This window comes from Microtus pennsylvanicus, chromosome 3 (assembly GCF_037038515.1).
Source record: "Microtus pennsylvanicus isolate mMicPen1 chromosome 3, mMicPen1.hap1, whole genome shotgun sequence".
Lineage (NCBI taxonomy): Eukaryota > Metazoa > Chordata > Mammalia > Rodentia > Cricetidae > Microtus > Microtus pennsylvanicus.
In genome coordinates this window covers 57,975,834-57,995,250 of record NC_134581.1, presented here as the reverse complement: position 1 = coordinate 57,995,250, position 19,417 = coordinate 57,975,834, and the positions used below count along the sequence as shown (strand labels likewise).

Sequence of the window (19,417 nt, the reverse complement as noted above, 5' to 3'; positions counted from 1 at the left end):
AAGGGAAGAAGTAAACATACGTGGATTTATTTAAACCCTACGCTAGGACTGAGAGATTGGGTACCTAGTCCAGCATATACCTTTTCCAGAAAAGGAACTGAGAGCCTGGAAGAAAAAGAGATTGGTCCACAGTTGCAATACAAGCTAGAAGCCCCACTGGGGTTGGAGCTAAGACTTCTGGGGCCATATTCACCACACTAAGCCTCTCTATTCCCTGAACCTATGGCTCTCATAGTCCCTTTAACCTCTATTGCAGGCTAGTGTCTCACACTTGGGTTCTTTCTTTCTGTCTTCCACGAATGCACCATGGTCACCTGTGGTGTGTTAAGCATTGTCCTAGGTGGTAAGGATATGGAAGAGAAGACAAAATCCCTCCCAGTGCTGTGCTGTGAAATGTCTATCAATGGATTTGTCTCTAGGGATGAAGTGGAGAGATCCGTGTGTGTGTGTGTGTGTGTGATGTGGGAGTCCATGGGGTGTGTATACATGCATGGCACAGGTGTGGAGTCATGTGGAGGACAACCTTGAATGTCACTCTCAGGCACCCTCCACCTTGTTTGAGACAGCGTCTCTTGTTGTCTGGAACCCAGCTAGCTGTCCTACAAGCTTGCAGGGATCCTCCTGCCTCTGCCTTGCATAACAGCAGGCGAGCAGCATGTACCTGGCCTTTTACATGAGTTTTGTGGGTCTGAACTCAGGTACTCATGCTTATGACACAAATGCTCTACAGATTGAGCCATCTCCCCAGCCCTGGAGTGGAGAGGATCCTTATTCTGCCAATTACCTGGTGTAAATCTTCCCACCCTGATCATTTTGAATTTGAATACTGTCAACTCTTGTGTGAGAAGGCTCTGGTGCATACTGGTCCATTCCCCTTGTGTGACTTAAACCACCTGCAATTAGTTTTGACTATGAAGGAAGTAAAGAAGATTCCGTGAGGGAGGAAAATGGGTTCTTCATAAGATGGTCAAACAATCTCAGAGACTTGCCATTTAACCACAACACTGAGAAGGAGCCACCAGCTGAGTAAATATCTTATAGACAAGGACTTGGGGTGGCTCAGTTAGTGAAGTGCTTGCAAGGAGCAAGGCTCAGTTAGTGAAGAGCTTGCTAGGAGCATGGCTCAGTTAGTGAAGGGCTTGCTAGGAGCATGGCTCAGTTAATGAAGAGCTTGCTAGGAGCATGGCTCAGTTAGTGAAGTGCTTGTTTGGGTGGGGGAGGGGGGAGAGGAGCTCAGTTAGTGAAATGTTACCTCATGACTATGAAGGCTTCAGTTTGATTTCTACAACCCATGTGAAAAAATCAGTGGTGGGAGTACACACGTGTAACCCCAGTTCTGGAGAGTCAGTGGCAAGTGGATTCCCAGGGCTCGCCTGCCAGTGGCCAAGCCTACTTGGTGAGCTCTAAGTTAGTGAGACCCTGTCTCAGAAAATGAAGTGTACAACATCCTGAGGAAGGACACTAAGGCTGTCCCCTAGCCTTTATACACACTCAAGCACATACATGTACCACACGGAGAAAGACAGAGACAGAGACAGAGAGAGCTCTCAGAGAAGGTGGAAGGAGATGGAGTGTGAGCATCCTAAGGAAGGACTCTGCCTGGAGGGCAGTAAGTGATAAAGATTATGATTCAGGAGGGATGCAGTGGTGTGTGTGTGTGTGTGTGTGTGTGTGGTCAGTAGGGTGGGAGCTCCAGGAGGTTTTGAACAAGAAAGTTCTAGATCCAATCGGACGCTTTGTTTTGTTTTAAACCACTCAGACTGTGGGAGAATAGCCTGGAGTTACCAAGATGCTCTTGAAGGCTTGGAGATGGAGTTCTGTTGGGATCAATTTCCCTACCTAGGGAAGAGGAGAAATGACATTAAGAGAGGAAGATGTACTGGCCTTCATCCCGCTATGGCTCTTACTCCTGAAGGAAGTCATGCGTGCGTTCTCTGCAGGCATAGGGCAGTTCTCTGGGGCTGGGAGGGAAAACTATGATAATTACAGCCAACTCCAGTGTGCTGTGTGCTGTGTTCAGTTTCCAGGCCTGTTCTCTATGGGTTTGACATCTGCTTAACTAGCACTTTGGCAGACTCCTGATTTGCCCCAAATGGAAAGGGCCACCATGATTCTTCCTGGCGCTTCCTCCTTCCTCTCTATTGCCTCTCTGGGTGCTTCTCCCTGCACCTCTACTTCAGGGGCTGGGCCACCTGGGCTGCAAATGCCTGTCCTCCATGGTCCAGGTGAAGGTACCTCAGTACCACACGGATACCACACGGGCTGCCCAGCTCCCACCTGGCTGGTTCCCATTCAGGAAGCCCCCCCGCCCCCCGCCCATGAAGCTCTGTAAGCGCTCTGGAAAGCTGATGGAGCTCATACTAACTATAGCAAGCAGCTGAGCTAGCACACGCAGACTGGAATTGAACCTCTGCTCAGATGGGAAACTGAGGAAGGAGAGAGATAGGCTAGCCACAGCAGACCTGGCTCAAGGTGGGAGGTCTCATTGGCAGAAGGCTGGAGTCACTGGGCTTGGGGGGACGACAGGAAAGGAACCTCTTGTGACCCTTCTCAGAAACTTCCTGAAGTGAATGGGCCAGGTGAGGCCCTCAAGGTGTGCTAGCTCTTCACTCCTTCCGGAGCCTGTCAGAGTCTTCTGGACTCTCAAAGCGGGCCCTCTCCTCTGGAGCCAGGATGCCCAGCCCTCTCATTATCCCCATGAGGGAATGTTCAGACACCTGGCGTGTCTTTACCACATTGGATCACATACAGAGACAGGTCCATAGAAAGCCAGGGGAGATGCCACCGAGGCCTCAGCCTTCCAGGGACCAGGCTTTGCTCTTCCTGCCTTCTGGCTTGCTCAGAGCAGCTGGCTGCCAGAGGCAGCAGAGGGTGTGGCCTGGGGGACCTGCTGTTCCCCAAATGAGATAATGTCCCTGTGAGACTTCTCTAGAGCCAGGGGTGCGCTCACACAAGGTGTAGAGAGGCACCGCCTTTCCAAGGAAGCCTGCCCCCACCCCCTGCAGGCTTAACCCCCTCTTCCTCTCTACTCTGACCACCCCCAACATCCACCCAGACACCGGCCTCCCTTAAGACCCACCCCTTTCCCAGAAGTTAATGGAAGAAGCCATTTCTTCCTCTGTGTAGCATGCCCCCATCTTGTTCCAATCCCTTGACTGTGCTCACACATGCGCACGCAGCCCACTTCCTAGTAGAGCATGGTAACCAGCCTAAGCAAGAGCTTAAGTCTCTCTCCTGAGAAGACCTAAGTGTAGGCGAGTTTACTCTATAGAGCAGAAGGCCTGTGGTAAAACCGGGTCTGCTGCTGCAAAGCCGTCACCCTCCCTATCTGACTCCATTGCACCCCCTGACTATCAGCAGGCAGGCCAAGCTAGGTGCTGAGTCCTCAGAGAGGTGGGGGTGCAGTTCACCTTCACAGGAACCCTAAAGCTGGGGGACATTTGTGCTAGCAGGGAGGAAAGGAACACCCCTGGAGACTTCTGGGGGAAAGCCAGTCCACGGAGTGCTCCCAGGGCTGGTCTGAAGGCTCCTGATCTCTGATGAGGAGCTAGGAACTGGTGACAGGAGCACACACACTCAGGACATCGGGACTGGTGATGGCTAGCCTGACGGGTTCTGGCGCCCAGACCTTGTTCAAGACCACACAGCCAGTGAGCAGCGGAAGCAGGGAAGAGACCAGGTATCCTAACAACCAGCCTGAGTCTTACCATAGCGTCAGCTCTTAAGAAAAACCCATCCTGTACCCCCACACACTCTTCTTGCTGCCCTGTAATGAGCTGTTTCACAGTCCACCCCTGAGCCTTTGACCTTGGCACTTGCTCTCCAGTCATCCCTGTGTCCCACCCTACCCTCTCTAGGTGATCGCATCCCAAGGAGATGCCAGAGAAGCGATTCCTTAGCCACTCCAGCACCACACAGCCGTGTCTCGAGGGCTCATAGTGGGCAGCTTTAAAGTGCTGAGCGTTCTGGTGGGGACCGTGAAATAGTGACTTGTTGCTGCAACAAAATACTCAAGAAAAGCAGCTTGAGAAAGGGAGGGTTTATCTTAGCTCACAGTGTGAGGGTACAGTCCCATCATGGAGGCAGGAGCTTGGAGTCCCGTCACGGTGGCAGCTTCCCCTAGCTGGTCACATGACGTTCCACGTTTAGAGTGGATCTTCCTACCTCAAGTCTCATAACTATGACAATTCCTTATATCCAGAGATTTGTCTCCAAGGTGATTCTAGATTCTTTCCAGCTGGCAATGAGTTCACAGGGGTGCCATGCCTGTTCTCTTGCTCCAGAACTCACTGAGGTTTTAGTGGTACCACCCAAGTCTGGGGGTGAAGCTAGGTTTTACACAGAAGGATGACCACGTTCCCTGGTCAGCCACCAAAGCCTCCATCTTTCTGATGTCTGATGTGTCCAGAAGCTCCTCCAGCCTGTTGCCAAGTCTCTACGGTGCAAACAAGCAGAAGGAGCGCCAAGCCGGAATAATGCAGAATATGAGCTGATGGTTTTCCTAATTTCTCCCCTTGGCTTGGGAATGTAAAATATTATCACTCTTGCCTGGAGATTTCCCCTCCCAGATGTGTTTGGCCAACACTCAGATGAGTTCGCATTCTTTCTGCCGCCTGGTCTCCAAGTCCCAGTTGTTTGCAGAGATTCAATGCAGATGCTTGTGTGCTGACAACTGGAAGTCAGCTGTGTGTGTGTGTGTGTGTGTGTGTGTGTGTGTGTGTGTGCGCGTGCGTGCGTGCGTGCCCCCAGAGAACCACTCACGTGTGTGGATGAGTACCTACGATGTAGGATTGAAGCCTCTCACATGTGTGCGTGAGTGCCTATGAGGTGGTACTGAAGCCTCTCATGCCATGCAACCTGGGTCCCAGAACAGCAGACATATTCTCCACGGACACACAGCCAAATGATGACAACGCCAAGATTAGAACTCAGGTTGCCCCACCCTACCCTCACTTCCCCTGGCATCGCTTCAGACTCCACTGACTTACAAACAAGTCTGTTGGCCCACTCAGCATGACTGAGAACCCTGACGACTTTGTGTCTTATCCAGGCAAGCACTCCTACCCCCCAGAATAGACACCAAGCAGACATTTTTCTAAAGTGAAGATCTGTAGAGAAAGTCACACTGAAGAAGTGGCAGAGATTAAGTAGGAGAGTTAGTTCAGCATTTGCCTCACAAGCGTGAGGACCTGAGTTTGAATCCCCAGAAGCCATGTAAGAAGCCAGGTGTGATGGTATGTGTTTGTAATCCCAGAAATAGTGAGATGTACAGGCTGGTACACGGAGCTCACTGGCTAGCTGCCCTAGCCTCCCTGGTGAAGCTTCGAGTCAGTGAGAGACTCTCCCTCAAACCAAAGGTAAAGTCAACTGAGAAACAACACATGACCCCCACAGGCACTCATACCTAAATATATGCATGCACTGACATACATACATGCATACATATTTACATACATACAAAATTAAAAGGGGCATGAAGAAAGGCTGGCAACTTTGGGGAAATCTCACCCTCTCTGTGCCTACTTAGCTCACTTGTAACAAGGGTCTTAAACCCATAAGAAGGGCCCAGAGAGTGCTTTCCAAGAATCCTGCATTCTGCAGAAGTGGTTTAGATCCGCCACGAGGAGTGGGGACTGCTCCTTGCCCTTCTTGTCAGCATCAGCCTCTGCTGCTGAGCCTTGTGAAGCAAGCATTTTACCAACTGAGCCAATCCCTTGGCTCTCATAGGAGATTTAGGAGATTTTGGTTGCTCTCTCCTAAGATCTCTAGGAAGCTTTTTGGGAAAGGGGGGGGGGTGGTGGGTGTTGTGAGAACAGTTGAGTGTCCCTCACAGTGTGAACACTCAACACGCATGCCATAAGCTGTCAGGAAGCACTGAGTTGACAGTAGCCAAGGTCACATTAGGCCACGTCCCTCAGTCCTGATGGGAAGCCTTGGTTCCTCGTGAGCCGTCACCAGCTGAGTTTGAGTACTGATCTCCCACTGATGTTCAAGGCTGCGACTCTGATCTCTTGGGACCAACTGGTCATTTTCAAAGCCAAGTAAGAACCCAAGACAGGGCAGGGCTGCCATCAGCCACAGAGTGAGAGCCGGCAAGGAACTGTGAATTCCCCTCTGTCACCAGCTTGGGGCAGAAGAGTGGCACATGGCCCAGCCAGCCTCCTGGCATCTCTGCAGTCAGCCTGATAATTCTCATCAAAAACAACTTCTTGTTTTGTTTGTATCTGAGATCAATAATCCCTGAGGAGGGTTATACCCACCCCCACATCATCACCAGAGAAAGAAAGCTACAGATTTCAGAAAAACCAGAGATTGGTGAGAGCCAAGGTCAGAGGGACAGGCTCCTCTCCTTTCGGAAATCCACCCTCTGGTTAGTTTGGGTTGATGCATGCAGTAACTGGATTCTGAGAACTTGAATGTCTCTTTTCTATGACCAGGCTTTATTACTCTCTTCCCCTGGGAGACTGGGTAAGGGTAAGATGGAGGTCCGGCCAGTTCTAGACTGAACTCCATGACAGACACTGTGCTCTGACCTGAAGTCAAGAGAGAGACCCCTCATCTGTGCAAAGAGCCTTCTCATTTCTGAGCCCTCCATCTGAATTCTAAAGAGGGTGATCCTGCCCCAGCTCCCTAAACTCTTTAATCTCCTTTCCAGCTCACCTGCTGAGCGAATTCCCAGATTAACCTCACAGAAGTGCAAGACTTCCGTCTCACAAGGCTGATGTGAGATCTAGGTGCTCGGTGTAAAAGTAATAGCTGTTGCTAGCACCCTGATCTCTACTGGTCCACCACTGTGCATAAACAAGACCTTGACTCCAGGCACTGGGGCACCTGTACTGAAAGAGAGACGGTCCTCTGTTCAAACTATATCTTCCCAAAGTAGGATCTTTGCCTCCTACCTTGAGGCCACTCCTATACCATCAGACTGTGGATCCTCCCAATCATCTCACACAGGGGCTTCTCAAAGACAAGGTCACCCACCTGCCCGCCTCACAGTCCAGCCTCTCTGAGGCAGAAGAGCAGCCAGAAGGCCCAGACACAGCCCCAGGCAGCCTGCCCTCCCCAGTCTCACCGTTTCTCTTTTCTGCTCTCATTCAGGATTCACAGACACCTTTAACATGGATACCAGGAATCCCCGGGTCATCGCTGGTCCCAGTTCTGCCTTCTTTGGCTACACAGTCCAGCAGCATGACATCAGTGGCAAGAAGTGGTGAGTGGGCCCTGAGACCCCCCTAACCAGGGCTGTTCATATTCTGCGCCCTCCTTCCTACCTCTGGCCTGCCAGCTGCCCAGACTGGTTCTCCCGGGCTTCCTGATTCCTGGGAATTGACTCTCCATCCCAGCAGGTCAAAATCTGGTAGGCTCTGCCTCTGAGACCTTGAACATCCAATGTCATGGGCTCTTCCTTGTCTCATATGTGAAATGAGGGGAGGCCAAACCCCTTTTCCAGGTTCAATGGCCAAAGGGAACAGGACAAGGAGCCACTCACTGGTAATACATTCTCAGAACTCGGTGTCTCAGCTGTGAAACCGTACCTGAGAGTGGCTGGGGTGTCTGGGGGTGGGTGTAAGATTGCTCATGAGGGGCAGAGGTAGTCGCGGTGGGGGCACAATGAGGCTGTGAGTGGGAATGGAGAGAAAGCCAGCAATAGCCCAGGACCACCAGGTGGGGCAATGAAGAGGGAAGCTTCAACCTCTAAGTTTTAGATAACTTTACTATGAAACAGCTTCTTCCATCATTTGATCTAATCATGCCAAGTGTATAAATCAATGGTGATTTTAGTAAGTTTGCTAGGTTTCATGACCATCCCCACAAGTCAGGGTTAGGACATTCCCATCTCCCCCAAAGACATTCCCACATACCTGCACAGTTCAACTGGGCTTTTCTCCCTGGCAGGTTTTCAGCAGGTAGACAAGGGCTTAGCACTTTTCCACATTCTCAGAGCCTCCCCAGCGAATGCTGGCCACAGGTGCTCTGCCCTCCCACCCTGCTCTGCCCCCCCACCCCCGCTCTGTTCAGTGGAACCTCTGCCTGAGTAGGGCAGGTACATGATTGGCGTGAGGAGGATCTGCCAAGCATTGCATTTTTTCCCAAAATGCTTTGCTATTTAATCTCTCTAGTGAAGTAAGAGAGTCCCAGTCATCCCACATCCTCACTACCAGGGGACAACATCCTTTAATTTTAGGCATTCCGGCTGCAAATAGTGCTGGTTCATTGGAGACTGGGTTTGCTTTTCTCTGTTTACTAACGGTATTGAACAACTGTTCATAAAGTGGGTGGACATTCTGACATTGTACTTAATGAAGTTTCTGGTCAAGTCTTTTGTCGTGTATGTGTGTGTGTGTATTAGTATTGTGACTGATTGAATTATATTGAGTATTGTGATGGATTGAGGTTGTTTAACTTGGGATTTCTTGTTTTGGCCCTTGTCTTTTCCTTCCTTCCTTCCTTCCTTCCTTCCTTCCTTCCTTCTTTCTTTCTTTCTTTCTTTCTTTCTTTCTTTCTTTCTTTCTTTCTATTTTTCTCTTTTTTTTGTAATTTGAATTCAACCTTGCACTGTTGGGCTAACACTTAATTTGCTCACTACAAGACTTTCCAGCTCTATGTTTAGGAAGTTTGTTTCTGTTTTGCTCATGAAGTAGCTCGTCTTGTTTACTTTCTTGTCTATATTGACTAGCATATATTACATGGCATCTCCGTTATTCAGGCTCCAGAAATATGCTGAAAGCTATCCTCAGTTCTGCTCCTCAGACTCTCAGGAGTCCTCTCGGGGGACATTTGGGGTTTATTTGTGGATAGACTTTCTGAAAAAAAAATCATATAATGTATTTTAGTGATATTTCCCCTCCCCCAACTCCTCCCAGACCCTCTCCACCTTCCTACCCACCCAACTTTCATTCTCTCTCTCCCTCTCTCCTCTCATACACACACACCTCTCAAAAAAATCAAAATAAACAAAAAGCCAATAAGACAAAAAATGCCAAGGCACACACACAAAACCCACAAAATTTGTTTTGTATTGGCCAGCTGCTCCTGGGCATGGAGCCTACCCTGGAGTATGGCTAATAAACCAGAGATACTCCATTGGAGAAAACCCATTTTCCCTTTCCTGACCAGTATCAAGTGTAAATAACTCCTTAGTTAGAGATGGGACTTTGAATCTGCTTCTTCCCCCTTTCTGACTCTGTGTGGCGTGAACCTCTGTGGGAGGGGGGCACCCCAGCTTGGGAGAAGAGCTTGATGAGGACATCCCATTCAGGACTGAGTGCTCCGAAGTCTCACTCTCTGCACGTTGCTATGGTCAGACTTTCAGCTGAGATCCAACTTCCTGAAGATAATGGGCCATGCAGCTTTCCAGTTGCTTGTGGTAGTATTGATAGCATTTCTCCAGAAATCCCTCCTTTTCATTCAAGTTTTACTAACAGAATATCAACCATTGCCCTCCTGTTTCTATTTTCAGAGTCTTTAAGTTCTATGATATGTCCTCATTTTTATGCTTCTCAATGGCAGTTAATGCTGTCATCCTTTGTCACAATGTGCCCTGCTATAGGTGTATCAACTTATTGGAGTTTTATAAGAATTGAATTGGGGGTTTGTTTTTAAGATTTGTTTATTTTATTTCATTGCATTGGTGTTCTATCTGCATGCATGCCTGTGTGAAGGTGCCAGATGCCCCGGAACTGGAGTTATAGATAACTATGAACTGCCTTGTGTGTGTTGGGAATTGAACCCAGGTCCTCTGGGAGAACAGCCAGTGCTCTTAACTGTTGAACCACCTCTCTAGCCTCACCTTGTATAAATCCAGATATTGTCTATTTTAGTAAATTCTCATGTCACTCAATCAGTCTGTTATGTTTTTTCTGGATCTTTTTCTGCATGTCAGTTATATTAGCATGGCTGTGGTGTTCAAATGTCTACAACTTCACTGTTTTTAGTCTGGTGGGTTTTGGGGTGGTGGGGGAGTCTTTTGGTCTGCTTATTCTATCAGTTCCTGAGATGTGTTTATTAAAGTCTCCAGAGATTATTGGGAATTACCATTTAGTTCTGTCAGCTTTACTTTATATATCTTGAAATTGTTGATTAGGTATATAAATTGCTATTAGGTGGACCAATTTAGCATTACAGCCTAGGATACTGTTTCCACTCTGTTGCCATGATAAAACACTCTAACCAAAAGCAACCTGGACAGGAGTGTATTGACTATGCTTCCATGTCAAGGAAAGTCAGGACAGGAACCAGAAGGTAGGATGGCTTTTTATTCCACACAGCATCACCTCCAACCAGTATCACTTCTGTTATGGTCAAGCAAGTACAGCAGAAACCATGGGATAACAAGATATGCCTACTGGCCAGTCAGTGTGATCTATCAATCCTTCTGTGGAGACTTCCTTCTCAGGGGATCCTAGACTGTGCCAAATCGACAGTTAAAGATGACTATGGTACCTAATGTATCATATGTTATATCTTAATATTTTATATTGTGATTATATTGCATATATACATATATAATTGCACATATAATTGTCTGGCACAATAGCTATCTTTTAGTAAATTCCTGTGTGTTCTTTCTCCTTGCTTTCAGCCATTCTTTAGCCTTACCTTTTTTTTTTTTGAAGAGTTGTTTTTTATTTTTAATTATGTCTGTGTAGGTATATACACATGAGCACAATTTCCTGCAGAAGTCAGGAGAGGGCATTAGGTCCCCTGCAACTGGAGTTACAGACAGCTGTGAGGCATCCAGTGGATTCTGGGAACTGAACTCAGGTCCTCTGCAAGATCAGCACATGCTCTTAACTACTGAGCCATGTCTTCAGCCCCATGTCCTCATATTTAAATCATTTCGCCTCTAAATGACACCTGAGTTTTTAATCCATTCTGATAAGCCTTGCCTTTTATTTGGATAATCCTGATGAGCTTTGCCTTTGAATTGGACCTTAACTATGACAACATAGTTGAGTTAATAACATAGTCTCTTCAAATTATTAATATGCCTGTTTGTCTCATGGCCTTCTTTTTCTTTTCTGCTTTTTATTGTTTCTGTTATACATTGTCCTGTTGTTTCTAGCTCTGGAGACCTGGTCTAGGGTGTCACGTGTGCTGGGAAGCCACTCCACCACTGAGCTACTCCCCTAGCTTACACATACCTTCTTTTGTTTACTTTCGTGGTTCAAGCTAAAGACTAAAATGTGCATTCTTGATTTTAAAATAGACTATGGTCTATTTTTTAAATTACATTTATTTACTTATTTGGGAGGAGGCACTAAGGCATGCATATGAAGGTCAGAGGTCACCTAAGGCATCTGGTATACCTTATGTTATATCTTAACATTTTATATCATAATTATATAACTAGATATGATTTTAATTGGGAGTCAGTTCTCTCCTTCTGCCATGTAAGTTTCAGGGATGGAACTTGGGACATCAGACTTAGCAGCAAGCACCTTTACCTACTGAGCCATCTTGCTGGTCCAAGATCTATCTTAAATTAATGCTTTTACCATTGCCTAAATAATATTGATTCCAGCCATCTATCTTGTCCCTTGTGCCATTTTTGTCATAGGTTTTTGCCTCTGCATAGCTATAAATTCCACAAGGCCTTTAAACTGTCAGTATTCCTATCTCCTTCCTCGTTTAACTACCATTCTGTGGCTCTTCGTTATCTTCACATAATTATATGCTGTTTCCATATGTGTTTGTCCATGTTCCTAGTAGTTCACAGCTGAAATCAAAAGCCTCCTTCACGCTGTTCTGTGCAATCTTCATTTCCCCAGAGAAGCCGTCTGTGACCTTCCTTTCCCTAGATTAGCTGTCCCCACAGAAGTCTGTATTTCCTTTTCATAGCATTTTTTTTTCTCTCAAGCAGGGTCATAATTCTTTGTGGAGTCAGGGGCAGAATGACTGGCATTCATTAGGTGCTCAAAGTCGGAGACGTAAGCTTCTCTCCACTGGCTACATAGGATGCAGGCCACCCATATTCTTTTCCTCGAGATTTATTTCTGTAAAGCTAAGGATTCATGATTCTAAGCAAACACTACACAACTGAGTTATAATCCTAGCCCCAGTGTGTGCATTCTTTTTTTTAATTTATCTTTATCATTTTAATGGTACATGTGTGTGTGTGTCCATGATAGGCAGAGTGTTGGATCCCCTTGGAGCTGGGTTTGCAGGGAGCTGAGAGTCACCTGGTATGTATGCTAGGGACCGAACTCATATCCTCTAGAAGGGCAGTAAGCATTCTTAACCACTGACTTATCTCTCCAGCTGCTCAGTATGCATATTCTTTACAAGGTATAAAAGACCAAAAAGGGGGGGGGTTGATATGACCCCTGCATCCACATAAAAATCTGGGCATGGTGGCAAATGCCTGTAATCCTAGTGCTGGGGAGGTGGAGACAGGGGGATTCCTGGAGCTCATTGGTCAGTCAGTCTTGCCCAGTCACCAGTCAGTGACTCCAGGCTCAGGGAGACAGTTGTCTCAAAAAGATAAGATGAACCAGGCTGTGGTGGCGCATACCTTTAATCCAAACACTCGGGAGGCAGAAGCAGGCAGATCTCTGTGAGTTTGAGGTCAGCCTGGTCTACAGAATGAGTTCCAGGACAGGCACCAAAGCTACACAGAGAAAACCTGTCTCAAGAAACAAACAAACAAAAAAAAATAGGATAAAGTGAAAACTGATAGGGGTATAGGGATAAGTACTAGACATCAACTTCTGGTCTCTACATGCACACACAAACACACACACTCACCACATGCATGTATACCCACCCACACATGCCTTTGTACACTCGCAATATCACACACACACACACACACACACACACACACACACACACACAGAGTAGGTTGAGGGGGTGGATGTAGCTCAGTTGATAAAGCACAGGGCCCTGGGTTCAAACCCTAGCATTGCATAAACAGTATATAGTGGCACACAGCTAAATATCAAGAGGTGGAAGCAGGAGGATCAGAAGTTCAAGTTCGTCCTTGGGAACACAATGAGGCCAGCCTGGGGCACATAAAACATGTCTCAAAAAAGAATTAGGTTGATTGGACTTTTTCAAGATAGAACTTATTTTGACCAATATTTGTTAGACATCTGTTACTAAGCTCACAGGCTCTGTAGTCCTGGAATGCTACAAGCATGGTTTCACCCAGGAGTAAGTCTCAGACCCACTGAGGAGGCCATGACTCAAAGATTTTAGAAAACAAGACAAAAGAGGACCTGCTAGCGTTTATGGCCGTCTTTGTGGGGTCACTTTCTCCGTTTCTCCATGAGGGCTCACTGGTCTTTTCCTGTCCTGGAATGCCCTTTCCATCCCTAGGCCTTCCCTCTGACATATCGCTTCCAGGGTAACAAGGGAACCTCTCATGAAACACCGGTGTCTCATCCTTGCAACCTGAGAGACGGCACAGCACCTTGCTCAAGACAGAAATTCAGTCAGATTTTAAAAGCAGGGAGCCTTGGCCAGGGTCTCTGGGAGGCCTTTGAAAAGGAGATGGGTCTGGGGAGGTCACCATCTTGAATTCTTAGGTTCTTTTGTTGATCCGAGCATGGCCCAGAGCCTTGTGGGAAGGAGCTAATGCCTCAGGTGAATGGGCAGGGCCACACCCACTGGAGTCCCTAGACCTGAGCTTACTAAGGCCACTATTGACTGAGAGAAGCAGAGAGAGGGAGCAGCCTTGGGGACTCCCGGAGCTGCACTGCCTGTTTCAGGGGGTCCTATCCCCAGTGACAGGAACCTTATTCATTATCACGTTTAATTATTCCCCGTATTGGTTACTTGTCTTCCTACTGTGATAAAAAACGCCTGAGAAAAGCAACTTAAAGAAGGACTAGAGCATTTCTTTTGGCTCGAGGCTTGCAGGCACAGTCCAGCATGCAGGGGAGGCATGGGCGCAGAGGCGGCTGGTCCACCGCATCTACTCAGGAAGCAGACTGACTAGACTGCAGCTCTCTCTCTTTCTGTTTTTAAAGCGAGGTTGGTGGGGCAGCCTATGGAATGCTGCCACCCACATTTAAGGTGGGTTTTGCCTAAGCTAGATAATCTCTCCTAGACATGCCCAGAGATGTGTTCCCATGACGATTCCAAACCTCACATCGCTTCTCGGCTTCTTGCGCTCGCCCCGCTTTTCCCGCCAGCAGCTTTCTGGGAGTTTCAGTCCCAGAGAGGAGCCGTGGGTGCTGACCTGGGGGTGAAAGGCTGATGCCAGTCTCACGGACTGATCATTCTGCAGGGCCTCTGTGGCAACTGTTGATGTGGCTAGATGCCAGCAGGTGCCTCAAAGGAGGGACAAGAGAGAGGATTTGGAGCACGGATCTCTGTCACTTGGAGACAGACCTTGGAAGACCCCGCCTTTCTGAACCTCTATTTACTCAAATGTCAAAAGAGACCAGACCCTCCCCCACTCTGAGAGAGTTAGGCAAGGTTAAAGAGCACTCTCCGTGTACATGGGTTTTATAATCAGCAGAGCAGGAAGTGACAGGTGAGTGGCTTGCAGCTGGAGGCTGGGAAACCTGAAAGCAAGGCAGTGGCTGAGGGCTGAGGGGCGTCTGTGCACCCAGCCCTGGGCAGAGCTCACACCTGCAGGCTACGTCTCCTGAGTCAGACCCAGGAGATCTGCCCTACTCAAATTGCTCCCCAGGAGTCTCCAGCAGAGAGTCACCATCTACACCACATCAGGAATATAAAACAAGAAGGCACCACCAGACGGGAAAGTATCACTCCCAGACCCAGAGTATCCCAGAGAAGGACTGGTCCACTGCCATCTACCGCAGGAACCCACAGGGGGGCACTGGCCATCATGCCGAAGCCTGTGGGACATCAGTAAGAGGACGGGGGAACAGGCCTGGTGGGGCAGCTAGTGGGTTTTATTCTTAGTCCTTCACCTTCTGCCCACCATGCCCAATTCAGAACCCTCAGTGGACTCTGCCGAGCATCCAAGGGATGCTGTAGGCATCTTGAACCGTTTCTGACATGCTCCAGTCTCAGCAACAATAACAACACTCACAGATACACAAAAAGGAAAGAGAAAACAAATTCCTCCGGGACTGAGTGTTCTCTGCCCCTTGTGTATTTTCAGAGAAATTCAATCCACATGCCTTGAGCGCGTTTACATTGAAGTGATTAAGCCCATTTGATGTCCCCATGCTCCAGGGACGGCCTGCAGAAGCCCCTGCCTGCATCCTCTGGAGCAGGAAACCTCCTGGTGCTGGGAAGAAAGGGAGCTGGGCCCCATAAGGTCCTGGTTCGTTCTTGAAGCTCGGCCCCTGGCTGGAGAAACATCAGCTCTCTGCAAGGCAGAATAGTCAGTTACAGGAGACACTTGTGAGGCTATGTGGACTTTGATGACACCGGGCCATGGTAAACTGCCTGGTGTGTGTATTAGTTTCATCTTCAGTGTCAAGACAAAATGCCTGCAGGGCAATCGAGGAAGGAAGGGCTTATTCTGGCTCCCAGTCAGAGGGGGAGTCCATCACAGCACGGAAGGCTTGGTGACAGAGTGTTGAGGCAGCGCTGGTCACATGCCAGTCAGGGAATAGACAGAGAGCTGGTCACATGCCATCTGCAGTCAGGGAGTAGACAGAGAGAGACAAACATTGGTGCTCAGTTCGCCTTATACTTCTTATTCAGTCTGAGCCCCCAGCCCATGGAATGGAACCACCCACATTCAGGGTGGGGCTTTCCTCCTCAGGCAAAACTTTCTGGAAGCATTCTCATAGACACATCAAGAGATTTGTTTCCATTGTGACTCTGAATCTCATTAGGTTGACAGACAAGGTTAACAGTCACGCACAGTGCAGGTTTAGAGAAGCAGGCTCCCTGAAAGTGAAATGAGCTTGTCCCCATTTTACAGGAGAGTCAACTGAGACTCTAAGAAAGGACATTGTAAATATTACAATGTGCCTGGAGCCCAGAACTCTACAGGCAGGGTTTTGCCTAGGCCCAAAGGAATACAACAGAAGCAGTTCCACTGAATGGAGCCCAAGCCTTCCAGTCCTCTGCTGTCTTGTCTATCCCCAGCTCACTTCTGGCTTTGTGAGAGCCAGGGCTGGGGACTCCTGTACTAAGAAAGGCGCATACCTGTGTTCAGAAGAACAGGGGCCAAGGCCAGCTAGGAAGAGACAGGCATGCTCACAGAACACAGATTCCAGCTCACAGGGGCAGAGACAGGGATGCCCAGAAGGGTCTGGGGTCATGTGAAGGAATCAGTTTCCAACATGGCAGGGAAGGATGGCAGAGGAATCCGAGGCGATAGTAAAGGTGGGATTTTGATGTCAAAACATCTTCTTTCCACTCTCCTCCCCTCCTCCTTCTCCTCCCTGTCTTCTTCCTCACTTTCCCTTCTGGTCAGGGTGCTATGGCAACCATTTAACTGGGCTATGTGCCTAGAGGCTTCAATTGTCGTGTGACTGTGTGTCCACGGGTGGATTGAGAAGGGAGGAGAGGGACTCAGACACCGGCAAAGTTAGGAAGCAAATACTCCCCATGGTGAGGTGTAGATTCTCGCTATCACCTCCACCAGGAGCATGGCATCACATGGTGGTCTTGGCATGACGAGGTCTGGAACACTCATGTCTGGCACAGGTCACTAATCTCTTCTGCTTAGTTTTTATGGCCAACTTGGCACAGCCAGGGCTGTAGAAATGGATCAGTGGTTAAGAATGCTTCCTATTCTTGCAGAGGACCAGGTTCCCAGCACACACATCAGGCAGCTCACAACCAACTGTAACTCCAGTTCCAAGAGATCTGCCACCCTCTGGCCTCCAATGGCACATGCATGTATATGGTGCACATAAGCTCGTGTAGCCTCATATATCAAAATATTAAATAAATCTAAACAAAATTGACACAGCCTAGAGTCACCTCGGAGGAGGGAGCCTCAACTGAAGAAGTGCCTAGGTCTGATTTGCTTGTGGGCACATCAATGGGATGCTGTCTCGAGGGGCCGTGGAAGAAAACCAGCTGAGCAAGGCAGACAAGTGAGCTGGTAAGCAGTATCCCTCCATGGATCCTACCTCAAGTCCCTGTTTTAAGTGTCTGCCCTAACTCCCCTCAGTAAAGGATTGGGACCTGGAAGCTAAAGCCAAATAAACCCTTTGCCCACCAAGTTGCTTTAGGTCAGAGTGTTTATCACAGTGACAGGGAAAAAGCAGACCGTCCCCTGGTCTCTGCCCACTGCCCTATTTGAAGTAGAATACACCCTAGTCTCTCCCCAGAGTCCTATCAGGAATGGCGTCTGTGCTATAGAGACGCCAGGCAGAACGGGAACTCCTTGTCCTGAAAGGAGGACTACCATTGCCGAAGCCTTCCATGGAACACCGTTCAGGGGCAGAGGTGGGATGGGGTGGTCCAGGGCTGGAAGCAGCCCCAGGAGGTCCAGATGGGCCACTCAGTACCATGGGTAGGACCTTCAGGGCTGCTGTGCCCCGTGCCAGGTCCACCTTACAGGGAGGGTGGCCTGAGAGGTTCTCCTAACCCCCTTATGTCACAGATGAGGAAGCCAAGGTACAGAGGCAGAATGATAACTAAAGCAAGTCCCACGGCAAGGAGTGGGAGCGCCAGGGCTGAAACTCATCTCAGTGCCAGCTCGGGGCAGCGTCTGTCTACCCGCTATGACTGCTCTACCTGGACTAATGAGCACCTAGGTGAGAGGAGCTAAGTCAGGTCACTTACCATGCTGGATCCCAGATCACAAGATGTCCTTACTGGTGTGCATCCAGAACAAGGCACTGGCTCTTTCCTGGGGTGCTCTGCATCGGCCTCCCTTTACCAGTAAGCTCATATTGCCCTAGGGTTCTCCACATCTACATCCAGGGGCTCACTAAAGGTGAACAGCTGAGGACACCTGCCTCACTTCTGGCAAAATCTAATCTCCAAATCACACAACAAGGCTGGGGATGCAAGCTCAATTGATAAGAGTGTTTGCCCAGCATGTACAAGGTCCTGGGTTCAAGTCCCAGAGCAGCATAAACCTGACATGATGGCTCACTCCTGTAATCCCTGGCTCAGGAAGTGAAGGCAGAAGGATCAAAAGATCATTCATGGCTAAACAGCAAGTTCAAGGACAGCTCAGGCCATATGAAGTGCTGTGCCTTCCCAGCTCGGCCCTTCCCAAGTCATGAGATCTGAACACATCACAGTTGTTTTCCGTACCACAGTCTCTTCATCCAACCAAAGGGCCCAGAGATACAAACCCCAGAGCATCCTTACGAGGAAGGAGGAGGAGATGACAAGGAGTGTTGATCACAGTCCTTCCCTGGAGGAAGAGAAACCTCAAGGAAAGGGCACTTGAATGGCTGCTTGGGCGAAATGACAGATTTTTATTCTGGCCCCTCCCTTGGTGACAGGCCTGGAGCAGCCTTGGCCCTCATTGCTGTAGAAGTCACCGAGGAACATGCTCTGCTTTGTTCCCAGTTCAGGCCCCCAGAGCAGGCTCCCAACCCCACTGCCCTATACGATTTTTCCTTGGAACAAATAAAAAATCCACACCCTGACTCATTCTGGTTAGAGAATAAATCACGACAAAGGCGAAGCCGGTGGGTAGGATGACACCCGCTGCATGAGGGCCAGAGAGAAGGGGGAAATCATATTCTAGGGAAATGCTGTCTTAGGCCCCAGGCCAAGCCACTGGGCAGGCCCTGGCACGGCAGGCAGGCGAGGCGAGAGGGGCTGTGGGAGGCTCACAGAGGGGAGTAGAAAGCCAGGCATTTGTCCTCACTGATGGGGCTGGGAGCACCTTATGCCCCCAAATGGCACAGAACAGCCTAAGAGGAACCATGGGGAGGTGGGAGGGAGACTGCCAGCCTCAGAACCCAGTGCAAACTCAGGAGCAGTGTGCAGATGTGAGAGGCAGCCAGATGTGAAAGGCAACCAGATGTTAGAAGCAGTTCTCAAGGCTCCTTAAGGCTCCTACATCATTTCCTTCTCTGCTCTCCTTCTATTTATTTATGGTTTTAATTCCAAATCAACACAGGAAAGTGTCAGGACTTGGAGAGTGTGTGAGCGATGGCCCAGGTAACGCCTCACACACAGAGACAGCAGCAAGGCTGGAGCCCAGGGCACACTTTACAGCCAGAGAATACTCTAGTTCTGAGCTCCGAAAGGCAGCAGGTCAAACAGTATGTTTTATGGGTAAGAAGACACACAGTCATGGGAGTGGAAATGCTTAAAGAAAGCCTCCTGGTTACTAATCCCCAAGAAAGAAAAATAAACTGAATTTGACCAGTTCAGGGAAGTCAGGGAGAACTGCCAACTCAGCATCTTCTTGGGCCGCCTCTTCCCATCCTCTGCCCTCTCTCCCCACCCCTGCACAGTGGCCTGCAGCCTCCTTGCCCAACCCCTTCTCCAAAGCCAACACCATCAATTCTGTGACTCCCTACATCCTTCCTAAGTCCAGTGCAAGAGAAGCCATGGGGGC

At 48.9% G+C, this 19,417-nt stretch overlaps 1 protein-coding gene across 1 annotated transcript in view; it reads left to right on the top strand.

Moving 5' to 3' along the window:
- Itga11 (integrin subunit alpha 11) overlaps positions 1-19,417 on the top strand; it is a 101,543-nt gene that overhangs the window by 13,625 nt on the left and 68,501 nt on the right. Inside the window, exon 2 of the mRNA XM_075965577.1 lies at positions 7,099-7,210. Coding sequence (XP_075821692.1) covers positions 7,099-7,210 — 112 coding nt within the window. The remainder of the gene's footprint in view (positions 1-7,098; positions 7,211-19,417) is intronic.